A 19,925-nucleotide genomic window follows, 5' to 3' on the forward strand; every position below is an offset into this window, starting at 1 on the left:
TGAGACCATTTGGGTAAATAGAAAGATTAACTTAATCTCTACAGAAGTCTCTGGAACCCTGTAAGATTAGGTCCCTACTACATGAACTATTGAAACTAATTTACAAAACTTCTCTTAAACATTACATGAATATATTGTCTCATGCTGTAGAATTAGAATTTATAATCCCTATTTCATGATGAGATATTGTTGAGCTATAATGTATCTTAATTAAAACTATCTTTAGATGTTTTTTTCTCTAAAAAGCATTTTATCAAAAATCTGATTTTAAATTAAAATCTGATTTTTAATTTTTTTAAAAATCATTGATTTTTATTCATCCTGGAAGTGTGATCAAAACCCTTTTTACACGGGACAAAATCTCTGTGGGGCAACAGGCCCTTTCACTGATGTGGGCAAGGCCTGTGTGTCTGTTGTACCTTCTCTGGATTAGGAAATAAATAACTGTAAATATTTTTACTTTTGCTAGCACTCATTCAGCTGCACTGGCAGCAGTCTTGTTGAACTGTTGGCTTTTATAGGTGGCTCATGAATAACACTGAGTCTTTCTCCATGACTTCTGCAGCAGCTGAGATGACTGACCCTTGGTGGGCAGTCTCAGGTAGCTGGTCTTGTGTGCTACCCCAGAGCAGTGCATTGAGAGCAGCACTGATGCCCTGCAGTGGGCTCCTCTTCCCACTTTCTTCACTACAGTGGTGGGGCCCCAGAACTAGAAATGTGATGACTAGTTGACTATCCAATAAGCAAATGCTAGTTGACTAGTCTCATCTCCCCTCTTGCTGCTTCTATCAGAAAGGGGGCAGCAAGGGTGGGGGAAGAGAAGAGGATGCTTCAAACCCTGGGGCTGTTGCAACATTTCAAAGACAGAAGCGCCCTTATCGACTAATTGAATAGTCAAATAATCAAAATTTTACATCCCTACCTTGGACACCCCCTTTCTTCTAGAGGAGCAGCATCCATGGCAGCGCTCCTTGCCCCTCTTAGGAGTATTTTTATTAAAAGTTATTGACAGTTTGAGCCATGACACTCTGGTTATTGCCTGTGACCTGTCCATGACTTTACTAAAAATACCTATGACTAAATCATAGCTGTATGTGTGAACTCCAGCTGCTTCCCTCAGTACGTCAGTGAAATCTGCTTTGAGCGAATCTAATCAATGTATTTAAAAATGGCTGCCGGAGTTTGAGAAATCTAGCACAGATTGTTCTTGAAGTTGTTAATGCCATTGAAATTGAATCTTTATGAGCCAACCTATATAGCTATCAAAACTACCAGTTCTTATCTCTTCCCCCACTTTACCCAACAATTTCTACCAATATATTTTTTCCACAAATTGATAACATGGGTGTAGCATAAAACTGAATTTAATGACAAAATTAATGATGCATGTAATGCTGTACTAATTATATTACTCAGGCTTTTAATTTAATTTGCTAATAGAAATGCTGCAGAAATCAAGAGTCTTTTCTCTAGAAATTAGATCTAGTTTTCTGTTGAGCATAGATGACCTTGATCATAGGCTCTCAAATAAATAAATCATCTTAATAAAAGATGACGATAGATTATTCATGTTTTCAGATTCTCAACCTCACAATTGTGCATATAGTCCTAGTGACTAATTATTTTCCTTCCTTAGGCGGAGAGCATTGGTTGAACTAAGTCACTGAATCTAATTCATTTTGTCCTTAAATAAAAGTTTGTTTTCTCCGATAGTCATGAAAATATGAGACGCAAAAGCCCACAGAAAGTTTAATCAGGATGTTTTAAAGCACATTTTAGGTCATGGAGAGAGAGGGAGTGAAAACTGTGTTTAGAGTAGAACCTCAAAGACATATACCTCAGTGTTTTGAACTTGCCAGTCTCTTAGACACCCTGTGAAACCGGAAGTTTTCAGTCAGGCAGCAGTGTAGATGGGGCAGGCGGGGGGCGGGGGGGGAGGGGGGGAGAGAGCAAATACCGTACTGCATGGCTGAAGCCAGAAATGGAGCTGCAGGGCTCAAGTCCCAAGCTCCAGTACTCCTCTCCCTCTCCATCCACTCTTTCCCTCCCCCCCCCCCCAAAGTCCTGAGCCCTGGTACTCCCAGGGGGCAGAAGCATTGAGCCCCTGTCTAGGAGCCCTGACAGCCCCTTAGGGTCAGAAGCCCCAATTTCCACCTAGCCCTGAGCTCTCCCCTCCAACACTCTCATTGAAGTCCCTAGTGCCTTGTTCAGAGTTACAGACCATCTCAGAATTATGGACAATCTCCATAAGTGAGGTTCTGCTGTATAATTCAAAGTAAAGTAATTAAATAGTTAAAATCTATGGAGTCTCTGCCTAGACCCCGTAATGAAAAGTGTCTTCAGTTAAGAGTAGGTAGTAATTGTCATTTTTATCCTATTGGTTGTTTTGCCTGATGATGCAAAATAATCACTAGAGCCACTCTATAGTTTGAAAAAATACTTACACATAGTTTTTTTCCCCCAAAATACAATTTTCGATAAGTTTTCACTTTTTTCACCGTCTAACATAATTAAGAAATTTCTTTTTTTACAGTTTCTGAGCTCCTCTCGGACAGAGGCTGCTCTGCATTCTACAGAGCAGCCTCTGTCCACGGTGAGGCTGGGCCCGTTCTGGATATAAGCTGCTTCGTGGCAGTAGCCTCTGTACGCGGTGGCTCCGAGCTCAGAGGCAGCAGCACGGAGTGGCAGAGGCTCCCTGGGAGTGGGGCTGGGAACACTCTGGTTGCTACCCTCCCTACCCAGGGGACTATCACATAGTCGTGTAACCATTAAGGTTTCATGCGGTTACATGACTAATCAATTACACTGCTCTACAGCCAAAATGCTTCTGAAATAAATGTATTCAAACTTTACCAATTCTGGGTAACTGAGAACGAAAATGATGCTTAAAATTGTTGATTGGCTCTAGTTTTCAAGAAATGCTATTGGGTCAGTATTTACGACCCTTGACTTGCGAATGGCGGAGGATAAGTGAGTTATAAAGGGAAGGGATCTCAATTTAAGCCAGAAATGACTAAAATACATCTTTGAATGGATCTATGAATACATCTATGACTGGGTTTGGACATTACTTGCTTTTTAGGCAAAACAATGAATGATGCAATCTGAAGCTGGTATTGCGTCATACATGATATGAATTGCATCATGTTATTCCTAGAAGTCATGGATGATGCAATCATAACGAAGCTTACATCACTCTGATGAACAAATTGCCATATATCAGCTCTAGAAATCATACAGTGTCGTGCTCTCTTATTTGTCAGTGTTTGATTTTGCAAAGGGACACATTTCTGTTTAGCCAAAGTGAGCAGAGATGCCTCGTACTTGTGTGAACAGTGCAGATAACTTCTGCTATGTTTGTGGTGAAGTGACTTTTGCATCACAAAAGCTCAGTATAACCACTGTGGTTTAAGAAAGCCTATCACCTTTATTTTGGCTGCAAAATTGGAGATCAGGACAAGAGGTGGGCCCCACACACATGCTGCAACACTTGCTTGGTCTGCAGACTGGATACACAAAGTACTGCTGTTTTCTCTGCGAATGGTATAGTCGTGCAAGAGATTCCCACTACATCAAGATAGATTGGCCACTCCGACAGTCATTGGAGCCTGGGAGGAAAAGTGTTCAGCATCCACCACTTGTTGAATCAAGGAAAATTTTGTTATCACCCTTACACATCAAGCTGGGTCTGATGAAGAACTTTGTCAAGGCCATGGACAAAACACAAGCAGCTTTCAAGTACCTCCGTGGAAAATTTCCAAGGTTAAGTGAAGCTAAGATAAAGGAAAGTGTCTTTGTTGGTCCTCAGATTCATGAACTTCTTCGCGATGATGCATTTGACCATGCACTGCATGGCAAGGAAAAGACGGCATGGAAAGCCTTCCAGTTAGTGGCAATAAATTTTCTCAGAAACAACAAGGCAGACAACTATAGGTTGTTGGTGGAAAACCTCCTCAAGGCATACAAAAGCCTTGGTTGCAACATGTCACTAAAGATACATTTTTTGCACTCTCATCTAGATTTTTTTCCACCGAACTGCGGAGCAGTGAGCGCCGAGCATGGCGAGCGATTTCACCAGGACATTGCAACAATGGAGAAACGCTATCAGGGCAAATGGAGCCCATCAATGTTTGCAGACTATTGCTGGACAGTGACAAGAGATGCTCCATTTAATGAATACAAGAGACAAGCCAAGAAGCACCAAGTAGACACTGAATAGGACTAACTATGTACATAATAGTTTTTGCCTTTTGTTTCGTAATAAATTTTATTTATATAACCCTTTTGCTGATTTTTAAAGTGTTACATAAACAGGACAGGTGAAATATTATCATGTAAAGCAACCATAAACACATGAAAAGATGTAGTTTTACAATTTATGATTAAAACTCTACTATCTACATAATATACACAGACGTAAAATGTAAAAACTTACATATCTTAGAAACAGTTGCCAATCAGTTGTTTTAATTGTCATATTTGAATTCAGCACATCAAAATACGTAATAAATAGCACATTTTATCTCTGAAGCAGACGACTTCTAAAAAATTGTAGACTAGTGTTACACGATATCTAACATCCCTAATACGTATGCCCCCATTTTCCCTAGAACTAATAGGAAGGATTAGGGTGACAGACAGGCTGGGCTGTTCAGTTAAATGTTTGTTTAGCTGAGAAGCAATAACTTATGATGTAGTTTCCAAATAGATGACCCGTTTTTACCTTCACAAGATTTTACTTGATATCGACATGATCTTGGTAACTAATTGACCATTCATTATCGGTGGGAAATAGGTCAATGGAGGGATGATAGGAGTTACTATAGAGAACTTTCTGGGTGTCTGGCTGATGAGTCTTGCCCACATGCTCAGGGTTTAGCTGATCGCCATATTTGGGATCGGGAAGGAATTTTCCTCCAGGGTAGATTGGCAGAGGCCCTGGAGGTTTTTCTCCTTCCTCTGTAGCATGGGGTACAGATCACAGCTAGAGGATTCTCTGCATCTTGGGGTCTTCAAAGTATTTGAAGGCTTCAATATCTGAGATATAGGTGAGAGGATTATTCTAGGAGGGGTGGGTGAGATTTTGTGGCCTGCACTGTGCAGGGGGTCAGACTAGATGATCATAATGGTCCCTTCTGACCTTAAAGTCTATGAGTCTATGAGACTTGTATTTTCCTTTAATCCATAATGGATGAATCTGTCCAAAATGGGGCTGTCAGTTAATCACAGTTAATACCTGCATTTAACTCATAATAAAAAATCATTATTTTTAACAAACATTAATTGCACACCAGGGTACTATGCTCACCAGGCTGCTGCTGTGTGCTTCTGGGGCTGGGTGCCCCTCCACAGCTGCTCCTGCCCAAACTGCTTGCATGGTGCCAGGTGGGGCTGTGGGTGTAGTGGGACTGATGGCAGGGTGTACCTGGGAACAGGAAGGGCCTGTCTGCTGTTGCTGCATGAGGATCAGAGCCAGGGTGGGTGGACCAGGTCATCCTGCTCGGGGAGATGCCTGGAGCAAGAATTTTCCTCCTCTCCTTGCTGCTCTATAGCTGCCTGCAGCCTGTGGCTAGTCCTAACTCTCCCCCTGCTCCTCTTGCTTTTGAACTGCTGCTAGCCAGTTTGCTCCAGACTGGGAGCATCCTGTCTGCTGTGCAGAGCAGGGGGTGGGAGGTTGATGTTAGGGTGTCTCAATCCTTCCACCTGTGTACCTGATCTCTGCTGAGCTGGTGTGCCTATGCCTACCCCTTCACTGATGCCACTGATACAGAGGGAGCGGGGGGCGGGAGGGGAATGGGAGTTGGCACCAGTTCCCTACAAGCACCGGCCTTCACTTCCCCATCTGTTTATAAATATGTAGCCACTGAATAATCCAGCAGTTACACGTTTACACTAATACACTTTAACATCCCTACTGTGGCGTATCAAACTCTGGTGCAAGACCATACATTTTCAAATGATAGGACTTAGAAAGTAAATATTTCAGCCTGGTGTATGATTATAGTAGAGGATTAGGACAAAAGTTTTAATTCTATCCTTCCATTCCTTTCTGTTTTCCCTTGAGTAATTCATCAGTGTAAAGTGGGGATAATATGTCCTACAAAACACTTTGAAATCTTGAGATAATAGGTGCAGTAAGTGCAAAACTATGTGATGAGCATGGTATAAATGCTTAGTTACAGCAGATTAGTACTTTAGAGTGACTTGGTACTTTGGCAGATATGCAACCTATTAGTGCAGCTTCATGAATTGAAGAATGCATAGAAGAAACATTTGCAGCAAAAATGTTGAATTACTTAGCGTAAATGCTAAGTTAGTAAACATGGCCAACTAAATCAGTCACTAATTTACCTAAGGCGAACATTTATTTTAATCATTAATTCTATTATTTGAATTCTTCCTTTTTAAATGGCATGTTGACACCTTTTGTATAAAATATGCCTATTAATGAAAATATATTTACTTGTAGGTGGCTCTAACCAAGAGAGCTGATCCAGCTGAGTTGAAAACAATATTTTTGAAGGTATGTATAAAGTAAATATTTTTACCCTTTCTGACTAAAATTTTTATATCTTTGCTCCTTTATTGTAGCATTCAATTCTTGATGGTTTTTTTTCCAACCATTAATCATTCACTGTATTATTACCATGTTAGACTTAACTACAACTATCAAAATTGAACAATGCTCACCAAGAAGTCAAATACATTCTTGAGTGATTATTGTATTGGCCCAGGGAAATATTAATATCTTGGAAAGTGAGTGTTCAGAAAAAGGGAAGGGAGTTTCAAAAATGTTCCTCCACAGGGTAAAAATGCTGGTGAAGATGTGTTGCTCTTAGACCACTGAGTAAGTGGTTTTCTACCCTCCATGGTGTTACAGATCTGCATCTGGTCCCGTGGAGGTATGGTTAGGATCAGCACAGTGATTGCTATACTTGTCAGTTTCATGTTACTTCAGCATGGTGCCATGGAAATACTTGCAGGACCAGTGATCATCTTCCCCCAAGAATTTCAGAAATGGGACTTGAAAACTTAGAAAAATCACTATTTTTTTCCCCATCTCCTTAAGCAATAAGATTTAACTAAAAATGTACATTTCCTTATTTGTGTTCCCAAAAAGAGCAGCATTTTATGATGGTATATCTTCATACCACTACTTCTGGCTTAAGACTTTATATGCACAAGTCTTATTAAGGATAAAATTTGCCAGGGGGTTTCATCGTACTTCTGCTTTCACATGCCTATCTATACTTAAACATCATTGTGTTAATGTATAGCAAATAGTGCTTAAGAAAAGAACCTCAAAGATACAAACATCGGAATTAGTGACCAGTCAACTGGACAGCATGGGAAACTGAAAGTAACCAATTAAGCAGCAGCAGAGACCCCCCCCCCCCAAAAAAGGACAAATAAACTGCAGTACTATGCTTGTAGTGCATCTTAAAGGTAGGCACATCTGGGCTGCCTGTCTCTACACCCATTGAAAACTAGAAAATAAATAGATAAAGTAACTGAGATTGATTGATAGGCAAAGGTGTGAGCTCCCACAGACTGGTGGAGCAGGAATAGCACTGGGGTCTGGGCTTCTTTCCCGTAAGCCATAAGTGTTGCTTTCACCTTTCCTTCCATGGCAGGGAGGAGGAGGTCCTGTTTTATCTACTCACCCTAATCCCGAGTGGGGGGCAACCTTTTCTGGGTCAGTGAAAGAAGTACCTTTGGAACCTGGCTTGGAGTGTAAACTAGTGGAACCATAGCGGCATTTTGTTCAAAGTTACAAACATTTTAGAGTTATGGACAACCTCCATTTCCAAGGTGTCCGTAAATCTCTGGTTCTACTGTAATTGTTTGTGTATACAGATGGAAGCCTCTTTTTCAAAATTTGGCTATAAGTCTAATTTAAAGGTAGAGAACAAAACAGTTCAGTTGAGATGTTACATCAGCTGATCTAAAGTGGCTATAGAAATACAGCAAGATTGCTGTAAAAGAAGAAATATATGCAAATCTTGGAAAACCGATAACTGAGTTGTAGGTGCAACAGAATTACTACCTCTGTTTTGCTTCCTAGTGAAAAGGGGCTCTGAAAAAGGAAGTGTGAAATACACTGTTACCTTTTTTCTTTAGTCCCTGTAAGCTAGCTGGCTTAGCCCTGGGCCCCAGACCTGTGCTCTGGCTTGTAAACTTGTAAAATGCCCAGCAGTCCCCTTTAAATCCCTGGCCCGGTATACAGGATGGGCCCAGCAAACAGAGACAAACAAGTAGTAGTTCAACGGCCGATAAGTCCAGGCCCAGGTTCAGTGCAGGCCAGCAACACAAATGGAGTTCCACAGTTAAGGCCCAGGCCCTGGTTCAGGGAGGGCAGCAACACAAACACAGTTCCCCAGGCAAGAGAGGGGAGGGGGAAACTGCCTGCAACATGCTGACCCACTCTAAAGTTCTATAAGATCAGCCTGACAAGTCGTCGGCTTCCCCTAGGCCACTTTCTGACTTCCCCTTGGTATCTACCTGCCCCCACATGGGCTGCTGGCTCTCAGGGTCATCTTAATCTGCACCCTCTGGCAGGGTAAAGAATGTCTTCTCTTCAATCAGGGGCCCGGTGGTCCAGACCTCAGCCTCTGCAAGGTAGCTTGGGAGCTCAGGGCAGGCCTCTGCTTCCTCCAGGAGCTTTATTGAGCTTCTGAGCTGTGCTTTTATACCCCTCACCCTGCCCCTTGGCTTCCAGGTAGTTAAAGGGGCGGGACTGGATCCCTCCCACGCAGGTTTAGAGAGGAGTTCTTCCCCCTTAGGGTCCATGAGTGGGCACCCTGGCTCACTACAGTCCCTGACCCAGAAAAGCACTTACACATGAAACTAGTCTCATTGATTTCACCCTCATTTCTCATATGATTAATGCTAAGTACGTGCTTATGTATTTTGGTTGGATTATTATCCTTGGCTGCAGTTAACATATTTTTTACAAAAATAATGCACTAGGTCTTAACAGTACAGTGGATATACAATAATTCCTCATTTAACACTATAGATATGTTTCAGAAAGTGATCATGTTAAGTGAAAACGTGTTATGAGGGGTCAATTTTCCCATTGAAAATAATGGAAAAGTTGAGGGTTGCGTTTCAAGTGGTGGTGTCTGTTGGGACTGGGACATAAGGTTGAGGGAGAGAGGGGACTGGGTTACAGCAGGGAGGGGAGGTGTTTTTAGCTCTGGGGAAGGGAAGAGGTGAAGAGGGGAGGGGGATTGGGTTGGGAGTATTCCCCTGTGACGGGTCTGCTGGGACCTGCAGTGTGTTCGGTGAGAGTGGGTAGGGGGGGTTGCTAGGGAATGGCGCGGCGAGAGGTGAACCCTCCACAGCTTTGCAAGGAGGCAGAGGAAGCCCTTTGCAGCTGCCAGCGACGGGCCCGCTGGGGAAACCCAGCCACCAGCCTGCAAGTGGGGATGGAGGAGAGGGAGCAAGGCATCCAGTGAGGGGGAGTCAGCAGGGAACGGCGCGGTGAGTGGCGAACCCTCCGCCACTTTGCAGGGAGCCCAGAAGCCCCACGCAGCCTCTGGCAATGAGCCGGCCGGAGAAATCAGTTATTCCGGGGACAGTCGTGTAATTCCAAAAACATTCCCTAAAAAAAAAAGATCATGCTATTGCGAAAGCGTGTTAAGCAGGCACATGTTAAAAGAGGAATTACTGTATCAGTATATAGCTAGTGCTTCCCTATGGAAAAAAGTAGGAATGTGTAATGAGCAGGGAGGATTTGGATGCAGAGAAAAATTTCCCTTCAGATAAGTTTATACAGGTAGAGTGGGAGAGATGGTAAGATGGAGTGATTTCTTGAATGTTATCTTCTTTTACAAAGGTGTTAAAAGACACACATACAAATACAGGCAGTCCCCGGGTTACGTACAAGATAGGGACTGTAGATTTGTTCTTAAGTTGAATCTGTATGTAAGTCAAAACTGGCGTCCAGATTCAGCCGCTGCTGAAACTGATCAGTTTCAACCGCGGCTGAATCTGGACGCCAGTTCTGACTTACATACAGATTCAACTTAAGAAACCCAGGCATCCCCAAGTCAGCTGCTGCTGAAACTGATCAGCGGCTGATTCCAGGAAGCCTGGGGCAGAGCAACTCTGCCTCGGGCTTCCTGTATTCAGCCGCTGGTCAGTTTCAGCAGCGGCTGACTTGGGGACGCCTGGGGCAGAACAGCTGGGGTGCTGCTGGGTTGCTCCAGTAGCACGGCTCCTCGGCGCTACTGGAGCAACCCAGCAGCACCCCAGCTGCTCTGCCCCAGGTGTCCTGATTCAGCTGCTGCTGAAACTGACCAGCAGCGGCTGAATCAGGATGCCTGGGGCAGAGCAGCTGGGGTGCTGCCGGGTTGGTCCGGAGCAGCGCTGCGGGACCAACCCGGCAGCCCCCAGCTGCTCTACCCCAGGGGTAGGCAAGCAAAGCCTGGTCTGCTGGGGGGGGGGCACTAGCTGCTGCACCCCCCCCCCCCCAGCAGACCAGGGAGACGGGGGTGGCGGGACCGCCCAAGTCCTCCACGGCTTTGCTCCGTCTCCCTGGTCTGCTGACCTGGGAGACGCGGAGCAAAGCCGCAGAGCATGCGGGCAGTGGGACAGTCCAGGCGCGCCGCGGCTGTCCCACTGCTGGCGTGCTCCGAGGCTTTGCTCCCCATCTCCCTGGTCTGCTGGTCGGGAGACGGGGAGCAAAGCTGCAGAGCACGCCCGCAGGGGGACAGCTCAAGCGCGCCTGGGCTTTCCCGCTGCGGGCGTGCTCCAAGACTTTGCTCCCCGTCTCCTTGCAGACCAGGGAGACGGGGAGCAGCTTTTCTTGCCCCGGAGGACGGGGGCGGTGGACCGCGGCGCATCTGGGCGTCCCGCCGCTCCTGTCCTCCGGGGCGAGAAAAGCCCCGTTCATAACTGCGGATCCGACATAGTCGGATCCGCGTAACTCGGGGACTGCCTGTACTCAACTCTACCCAACCCCATTTCCTTCATGAGCTCGTTGTAGACTCTTGTGAGTTATAACTGTGGGGCAAATGGGGAGATACAAGTGCCCATTTATGTACTTATGCACCTGAAACTAAACATTGTTATGAAAAGTGAGCCATAGAAGATTGTATCAGAACTGGTATCTCTCAAGAAAGGGAAAAAGCTCTGTCAGGAGAACTGGTATTCTGGGAGGTGTTCTTGTGTAAGAATAATTAGCGGTGCCAAGCCAGAAGGAGTCCACTGATTTTTATAGCAAGAGTTACTCCTGGGGGAATTCTGTGCCAAAAAATTAAAAATTCTATGCACAATATTTTAAAATTCTGCACATTTTATTTGTCTACATAACACTGCGTAATCATGCCAGTTTCGATTATTTTGGTAATTTATTTCAAAATATCTGTTCTCAAGTATATCTGTATCAATACAGACACAAAAAAATAATTCTCCCAGTAGTAGAGAGTTAAAGAAACTCATATAATGACTATAACAACCCAGTTCCTGTTTCTCTGCCTCTCATGCCCACCACTGAGGCCCAGAGCCCCGCCATGTCCCTGTCTTTCCCCCCCTGCATCCAGATACCTGCATCATCTATCCCCCCCCCCCCCCCTGGGGGATCCAGATGGAGAACCAGGCTGGTGGTTGGTCCCAGGATTGCATGGAGTTTCCTGTGCACTGCCTTTTCCTTTTGTCAGGCTGGAAATTGTAGCTGCTAGGAATCCTCTAGCTCCCTCTCTCTCTCCCAGCAATGTCTTTTATGTGCAAGCTGGCCCCTCATGTCAGTTAGCAACACTGCAGCCCATTTCTGTGGGGGGAAAAAGGAAATTCTGTATGCCTAATGTTAATTTCTGTAAAATTCTGCATTGTGCAGTGAGGCAGAATTCCTCCAGGATAAAGCGTGGGAAGAAGAAATGTGTTCCACAAACATTTTGCTCACAATAAAGCAGAAAGTGCTACACTACTCGTTGAGATGGAAGAGTGAGGGCATCACATTGTTATACTGCATACAAGTTATGGCCACAAATCTTAATTAAGCTGCCTCTTAAGAATGTAACTGATGGGACCAATCTGTTTGTCTCTCAAGACCGAGGGATTTGTATCTATGAATATAATTTAACTGTAATTTTTTCATATTACACTTGAGTTAAATAATCTTTGCCATATAATGTACTATAGTATATATACACTATAGAAATAAATATAGCTATCAAATTAAATGCTTCACATAACACAACCTAAATGCTTAGTTGTTTATAATCCATTTTGCCATTTGCAATTAAAAGAAAAAAATGCTGAGTAAAATGTTTTAAAGTCTTCTAAAAATGTGGCTGAACTGGTTAATGTGTCACAATCTGAAATGTATGGAAATAAGTTACCAAAAAACTATTAAGTATTATTATATTAAATCAAATCCTCTGTGTATATAATTGCCAAAGTAGAGAAAAGAGAAGACTGTGAAGAACCGTATTTTTTATGCCTCTGTTCCAAAACCGATAGAATTGAGGTTTTTTCCCTTTGTTATGAAAATTTCCAAGAGTAACTCTACTTTTTATATCTGTTCTACCATAACCCCTATGAGATTAGTCAAAATGAGCAAGCTGACATTTTTCAAGGTCATTTTCTATATGTAGTACAGAGTACGTGATTGTATTTCAAATACGTGAGTAAATCATAGTGACAATAAATGGGGACACTGAAACCCTGTGCTGTGTTCTGTTGAGTGTCCTAGCAGGGAGTCAGCCTGGAAGAAAAAATGACATCTAGAACCATATATTGGCTGATTTATTTGATTTGTTTCTCAATAACAGTTGTGTTAAAAGATTTTGAGACTGGGATTCTTAGAAATTGTTTTCTCGTTTGAAATCAATGATCTGCTAGTTCTTATACAACTGGAAATTCTTCCCAGCATCTCAGCTAGTGAGCGTGCTTTAAAAACAAGTATCTATTGAAATATAAATCCAGTAATGCTAACTAGCCAATGTAAGTTAGTTCCTCGTTTTGTATCATTTTTGCCAATGTAAAACACTTACCTTAGGATATTATTGTACTTGTATAGCATTAGAAAAAATATATATATACTCCTAATTGTCGGAGGGATGCCAAAGTAGAGGTAGCTTGAGTAGACCCTACCAGTACTCTGCAGGCTCCGGTATGGCTCTGTGAAATGAGCTGGTGGTTTTGTTCCCCTGAAAGACATGGCAAAGTAAAACAAAATGCATGTCTGTTATAGGGATGTGAAAGTGTAACTATGTATATGATTAACTGATGAGCCTGGGCTCATCGTTAACATTTGTGATTACACATAGGCTCCCGGGGAGCCGCCTGCCTACCCATGTGGCTGCCTCTGTATCAGAGGCATTAGCATGGAGGGGAGGAGAGGTAGGAGCTCTGTTGCGTACAGGCAGCTGGCTTCCTGGCGAGCTGACTACAGCCTCACATGTAACTGCTCAAATTTTTAGCAGTTATATGGTTACTTAAACGCATTTTAACATCCCTAGTCTTTGAAGTACGGTACAAAATAGTTATAGACACCTCATTTATTTTATTACTTCAGTGTGGGAAAGCACAATAGGGAATTGTAGTAATATTTTATCATCCCATTTAAAAATAAATAAGTTTCTTTCCTGTTCAGCAAATTTGTTATCCTGGTATAGATCTCTTTTCTTTGAAGCAAACGTACGGTGTCATAAATGCTGTATAGATTTTTTTTTTTAACCATTGTGTTAAATTTGCTTTCTACTTAAAACTTTTTATAGCTAATCTGAGGAATAAGGCCATATTTACCTGTAATACATGTTGCATCCTGACACAAAATTACCTAGATTGGGGCATTAACTTAGTTTTGGAAGGATAGGGAACACAGTGGTGACAAGAAGAGGAAATCTTATAGCAGAAATATTATTTTTGTTAAAATACTTGCCCCTCATTGCTTGGAATCTCTGAAGGCTCACCTGTTTGGCCATAACTAGTACTGTTGCAGGAGTGGTATGCTGCGTATTTAACAAACATTGATACCGAGGATACTATCCCCTTCTTTGTTACTCTCCTGCTGTTTGGGAGTTCCCAGTCTCCTGTTTTTGAATGTATGAGGTCTCCACTTCTGTGTACTTGACTTCTTCATTCATATTTTTTTTCTTTTGGAGAGTCTCTGGGTTTAATTCCTCATTGCAGAGGAAAAAGCAATATATTGATGTCAAACTTACGCCAAGGAAGATAATATATACAGTAATGCCACGTTTTTTTCTTTTTGTAGTATGCATTTTGGTTGTGGTGTGTGTCTGGTTCGTTACTCTGAAACAAACTAATGTATTTCAGAACAGCATCCTCTCAGTGATGTTTTTCTGGAATAGATAAATTATACTGGAATAACTCTGTTGGTCAATTTCTCTCTGTAGGAAAAGTCTAAGATACAACACCATATGAATAGGTGTGGAAAAATCAGGCCCTTACTGATTTCTATCCTCTTATTTATATTTCTAAACTTTCTGCATACATCCTATTTAAACATTTCTGCTGTTCATTCAGTATTCTACATTTCATTTAGAGTTACAACTTTTACATGAATAAACCATGAATGTTTTTTTAAAACCAAAAGTAAAATCTTGAGTGAATAAACATTGTTACCTATGCTAATAAAATGACTCACTGGAAAAGGAGGGATATTCACAGCACAGTATCTGACTTTTTGTAACTATTTCCTGCTAAACTCAGACTACATAACTGGCTAAAGATTTCTTGTCATGTTCTGTTACACCAGGGATGGGAAACCTCAGGCCCTGGGTCTGGATGTGGCCCCCAGCTTGCCTGGATCTGGCCCCCGAGGCTCAGGACCCCCCCAGCATTGAGGAGGCTATGCTGATACTTCAGCCCCCTACCGCAGCACCGCAGAGCTAGAGCACACAAAATCTACTGGGAAGGGCTTCCCCCTCACCCAGGCTTTGGTGGGAGGAGAATGTTGGGAGTGACTTTCTACTTCTCAGTCGGGGACCACATCAGTGAGGAGTTTTTTTTTCTCATTCGTGTGCAGCCCCTGACTAATTTTTCTGTCGGTCAGTGACCCCCAGCCCAAAAACAGTTCCCCACCTCTGTGTGTAATTCTGGTGTGGGTTTATCTGTGGAAGATGACTCCAAGGAAGCACTATTCCAGAGCTTGAATAGTCGCGAACAGCTGATTCATGGTGTTCCAGCGTGGGGGGTGGCGGAGGAGTTGTGATTGAGTATGAATCAGGCGATTTATGATGCTCTGAATATGCTGGGAGGGAGGGAGAGAGAGGAGTAAAGACGTGTGGTACACCAGTGCCCTGGTGTGGGAGAGATGCATTCGGGACGGTGGCAGACTGGAGGTCTGTGGGCTGCAGGTGGAACCCCAGTGGGCTGCATATGGCCCGCAGGCTGAAGTTTCCCCACCACTGCCATATGCTATCTCCCCGTTGGGCAAAACACGTAAGCCTTGGTTCAGGAAATAATCCTTTTTTAGGAAGGTCATTAAATCGCATTCTTAAGACCATTGTACGTTAATAGAATTTAAGCATGTGCTTCATCAGTGTCTTCCTGAATCAAGACCTTATAATTGCAGAATTATATACTGTTTCTATGCTAAATGTGTAAGAATTGCTGATATTTCTGTTTTTTATCTTTTGACTTGGAACGTATTTATTGTGCTTCGGGCTAATATCTGTTACTTTCTTCTTTGAGTGCTTGCTTGTGACCATTCCGCTCTAGATGTGCATGTGCCACATGTCCAGATTGTCGAAGAGTTTTCTCTGATCAGTACTTGTTGGGCCAGCCGGGGAGCCCCCTGGAGTGGCACTGCTTTAGCAGTGCATATATATCCCTGCTGGCCCTCCACCCCTTCCGTTCCTTCTTACTGCACCTGGTGGTCCTTGGAGCTCTTATCTCACTTGCTTGCAAGTGCTTTCCAGAGGTATTCATACATTCTTAGTAGTTAGTTAGCACTTAGATGAGTCCCTTTGTTCCCTTGAAGCTACTCTTCCTGTTAATAGTTCATTACGTGGTTCTTATAATTATAGTTAGCTAGTGTTTGTGTTGTGTTGGGGTTTGCCCATTGCACCCCTTCCTGCCCGGTGTCTGGGACATGCCAGGGCCTCATGGCTTTAAGCACTGCGTGGACTGTGCTAAGCCTATGTCTTGTGGCGACCTGCACGATTCTGCTTAAAGTGATTGAGTGAGGCCCATGTTTCAGCCATCTGCAAGATCTGAAGTGGTTTTAAGCCCTGGACTCAGAGTGAGAGATTCACGCTTAAAAATACTCCTAACGTAATCGGCACTTCACCCGGCCATCATGGATTGCACTGGAGTCCTGCAACGCACCGCCCTCAGTGCAGGAGGCCCCAGAGTTCTCGGGTGCCTTGTTGGCATCGAGGCGCCCTTTGGCTTGGCACCGCTCGCAATCACTGGTGCTACATAAGAAGAAGTGGATGGAGAAGGCACTTCGCGGCCCCGACACACACCTGCACCAGCGCATAGCCAGTCGAGTGTGACCAGTGGATGCAGTGCAGAGGAGGAGCCAGTGCTTGTTGATGGGCCCTCTACGCCAGACACCTTTGAAGCAGTGTGGGAGCTAATAGAGTTGACCATGAGCTCACCCTTGCCATCGCCAAGACACTGAGATGAGCCCCAAGCCCGCACCATATCAACGGCACCGGACTCTGGCAAGCGCTTGAGCATAGCATCAGCTCTGGCCCTGTCTGCATCCATGGGCTTGGTAGCACATGCAGCACTGCACTCCCCAGTGTTTACGTCAACGCTGGCACCGGTGGCCCCCAGGGTGCCAGAGGCCACGCTCTTGCAAGAGAGCTCAGCTTCCAGTGTCCTTAGGTTGCACTACTGGGATATGTCACTGGAACAGCTGATGCCCCCATCGCCAGTTGGGCACCAAAGCAAGCTGGCAGTGATGGTTTGGCATGTGGCACCACACCGTTCCCCAGGCCCTTCCTCAGCCCTGCCTTGGTCAGAGTCCGACTACTCCACAGACTCGGATGTGGAGTAGGTACGCTCTCACGTTCCCGGACCTGGCGACAATTCCACTCAAGGCACCACTCAGGCTCCTGGCACCGTTCCAGGTCCTGGCGCCATTTCTACAAGCCGCACCACAACTCCTCGAGCCAGTCCTTCCAGCAATCCTGGCCCCCTCAGTGGCAGCAGTTGGAGCAATGGCCTTTCTGGACCCCATTGGTTTATAATCAGGCCCAAGGGAGCTTTCCCTCTGTTGTCAGTTCTTGGCATTCAGGGCCTTGGGTCCCACCCTTGGCCATGTCATTACGCAGGGCTCCAGCACAGGATCAGGCCTCAGCCATGGTAAATCCCCCCAGACCTTTCATTGGAGGGAACTGGAGATCAGGGTCCCTTGACCCAACTGGCTCCCACCCAGACCTTGGAGCGGCCACAACAGTATGAGGTCTCGACACTACGCGAGTACTCGTCATCCTTCCCAGATGAGGCCCTGAGGCTGGCCTCCCCATCGACGCCAGCAATAGATTCACGAGCCCACCAGGAACTCCTCAGGAGACTGGTACAGAGTCTGGGAGTGCAGCTTGAGCAGGCTTCAGATGTTCCGGTGGATATCCTCAGCTTAGAGGTCCCATCTTGCATGCCACTGTCCCTGAACAAAACTGATTACTAAAGCTCTATGGTAAATGCCAACATCCATACCGCCCCTGTTCCCCGGGCAGGTCATGAGCACCTGTTCTTCCACCCATCACTGGGCTCGATAGTGGTGCAAGCTGCAAACCACCAAGAGCGGCAGGGACAACCTGTTCCTACCCCAGAGAATAGGAAAGGCAAAGCAGTCGGACCCATTGGGCCGCAAGGCTATGCCTCTGGGGATCTCCTGCTCAGGATTGCTAAGCAACAGGTGCTCCTGAGCAGGTATGTCTTCAATTCCTGGGCGGCAATGGATAACTTTAGAGAGTTGCTGCCCCAGGACAGGAATATAAGGCCTTGTCAGAGGAAGGCAAGGTCATGTCCCATGTGGCACTCCAGGCAGCCTTGGACTCTGCGGATGTGGCCACCCACATCATGGTGACCGGCCTGGTCTTGTGGAGATGCACATCGCTCCAAGTGTCTGGCATTCCACCCGAAGTCCAGATCACAATCCAGGACCTGCCGTTTGAGGGGGCAGGCCTGTTTTCAGAGCAGACTGACACCAGCCTCCACGGGTTAAAAGACTCCAGGGCAAACCTCAAGTCCCTTGGCATCCACACCCGTGCCCCGCAGAGGCGCTCCCTCCCTACGGCCCCATCCCACCCTTTCCAACAAGGGAAGAGGTCAGACTTCTCCAGGCAGAGAGGCTGTAATAATAATAGAAATGGCAGGCAGCCATCCCACTCCTTGTCAGACCGGGGAGCGGGCCCTCCATCAAGGCTCAGGGCCCCAGGCTGAATCTTTGAAGGTGTGAGTGGGGACAGCGCACCAGTCTCAAACCAGCGGCCCTTTGCCAACCACTTTTCCCCTTTCCACAGTGGACCAAAGGGTCCTGGATACGGTAAAAAGCATCTATTTCATTCCGTTCTGCTCGACCCCCTCTTGCACTCTCCTACTCTGTCCCTCTTCATGGACCCCTCTCACGAGCACCTACGAAGGTTAGAGGTGCAACAGCTTCTCGATCTGGGGGCTGTGGAGGAAGTTCCTCAAGGGGAGGGTTTTCTACTCCTGGTATTTCTTGGTCCCAGAGGCATGTAGATTAGGCTACCAGACATAGTAAAATGAAGCGGCAATTTAAATAATCGCCGCTTCACTTAAATTTACATGGCAGCCGCGATGAGCCGACAAACAGCTGAGGTATACCTGGGTGGTCGACAAATACCTTTGATGTCGACCCCCGCGCGATCCAGACTGATCAGCTGTTTGTCGGCTCAGCGCGGCAGCCATGTAAATTTAAATGAAGCGGCGATTATTTAAATCGCCGCTTCATTTTACTATGTCTGGTAGCCTAATCTACATGCCTCTGGCGACAGAGGCATGTAGTCTAGACGTACCCTAAGAGGCCTCAACACTTTCATAGTAAAGTTAAAGTTCAACATGGTAACGTTGGCCTTGATCATCCTTTCCCTAGCCACAGGAGACTGGTATGCTGCTCTGGATCTCAAAGACACTTACTACCACATTTTGATTGCATCCTTATACCAGCAATTCCTTCACTTTTTACGGTGGGACATGGTCATTATCTGTTTATGGATCTCCCCTTTGGCCTTTCTATGGTCTCCAGGGTGTTCACAAAATGTATGGCAGTGGTGGCCCCATTCCTGAAGAAGCACAGATTCTAGGTCTACCCCTACCTAGATGATTTTCTTATAAAGGGTTCTTCCCCTTTTCAGGTTTTAGAACACACATCCCTTGTTAGGGAGACCTTTCTCAGATTGGACCTTATCCTAAGCAAGGCCAGTCCACCTTGACCCCCACTCAAAGGATAGAATTCGCGGGGGCCTTTCTGGATGCAACAGGCCAGGGCTTCCTTGCCCGTGATGCAATTCAGGGCAATACGGAGGCCATTCTAAGGCTCCAGTTGTTCCCCATGATGACGGCCTCCTATTGCACAAAGCTGTTAGAGTTAATGGTGGCCTGCACTTAATGTGGTGCATCATGCCAGGCTCAGGTTATGACTGCTCCAGCTCTGGTTGGCGCGAGTCCACAACCCAGCGTTCCAGCATATGGACTTAATGGTGATGGTGCCTGCACATGTATTGAAGTCCCTCAACTGGTGGCTGTGTGAGCAGGTGGTCTGCAAAGGGATGCCGTACCACAGTCTTTCTCTGTCTGTCTAGCTGGTGACTGACGCTTCTGATATGGGTTGAGGAGCCCATCCCGGGAAGCTATGGATGCAAGATATGTGGAGCCTCGCAGACCTCTCCCTCCACACCAATGTCAGGGAGTTGAGGGCTATCTGCCTCGTGGGTAGTGCCTCGTGGGTAGTGTTTTCCTGCCACAGCTTTGAA

The 19,925-nt window shown here is 45.3% G+C and overlaps 1 protein-coding gene across 2 annotated transcripts in view; it reads left to right on the plus strand.

The window, feature by feature from the left end:
• SLC25A13 (solute carrier family 25 member 13) overlaps positions 1–19,925 on the plus strand; it is a 139,031-nt gene that overhangs the window by 31,064 nt on the left and 88,042 nt on the right. For both annotated transcript variants that reach the window (XM_089776701.1, XM_075922333.2), the window contains exon 2: positions 6,470–6,523. Coding sequence is in view for 1 of the 2 variants with exons in the window: in XM_075922333.2 (XP_075778448.1) it covers positions 6,470–6,523 (54 nt within the window). In the remaining variant the exon portion in view is untranslated. The remainder of the gene's footprint in view (positions 1–6,469; positions 6,524–19,925) is intronic.

Source organism: Pelodiscus sinensis, chromosome 2 (genome assembly GCF_052426305.1).
Source record: "Pelodiscus sinensis isolate ZL-2025 chromosome 2, ASM5242630v1, whole genome shotgun sequence".
In the NCBI taxonomy this organism is placed as follows: domain Eukaryota; kingdom Metazoa; phylum Chordata; order Testudines; family Trionychidae; genus Pelodiscus; species Pelodiscus sinensis.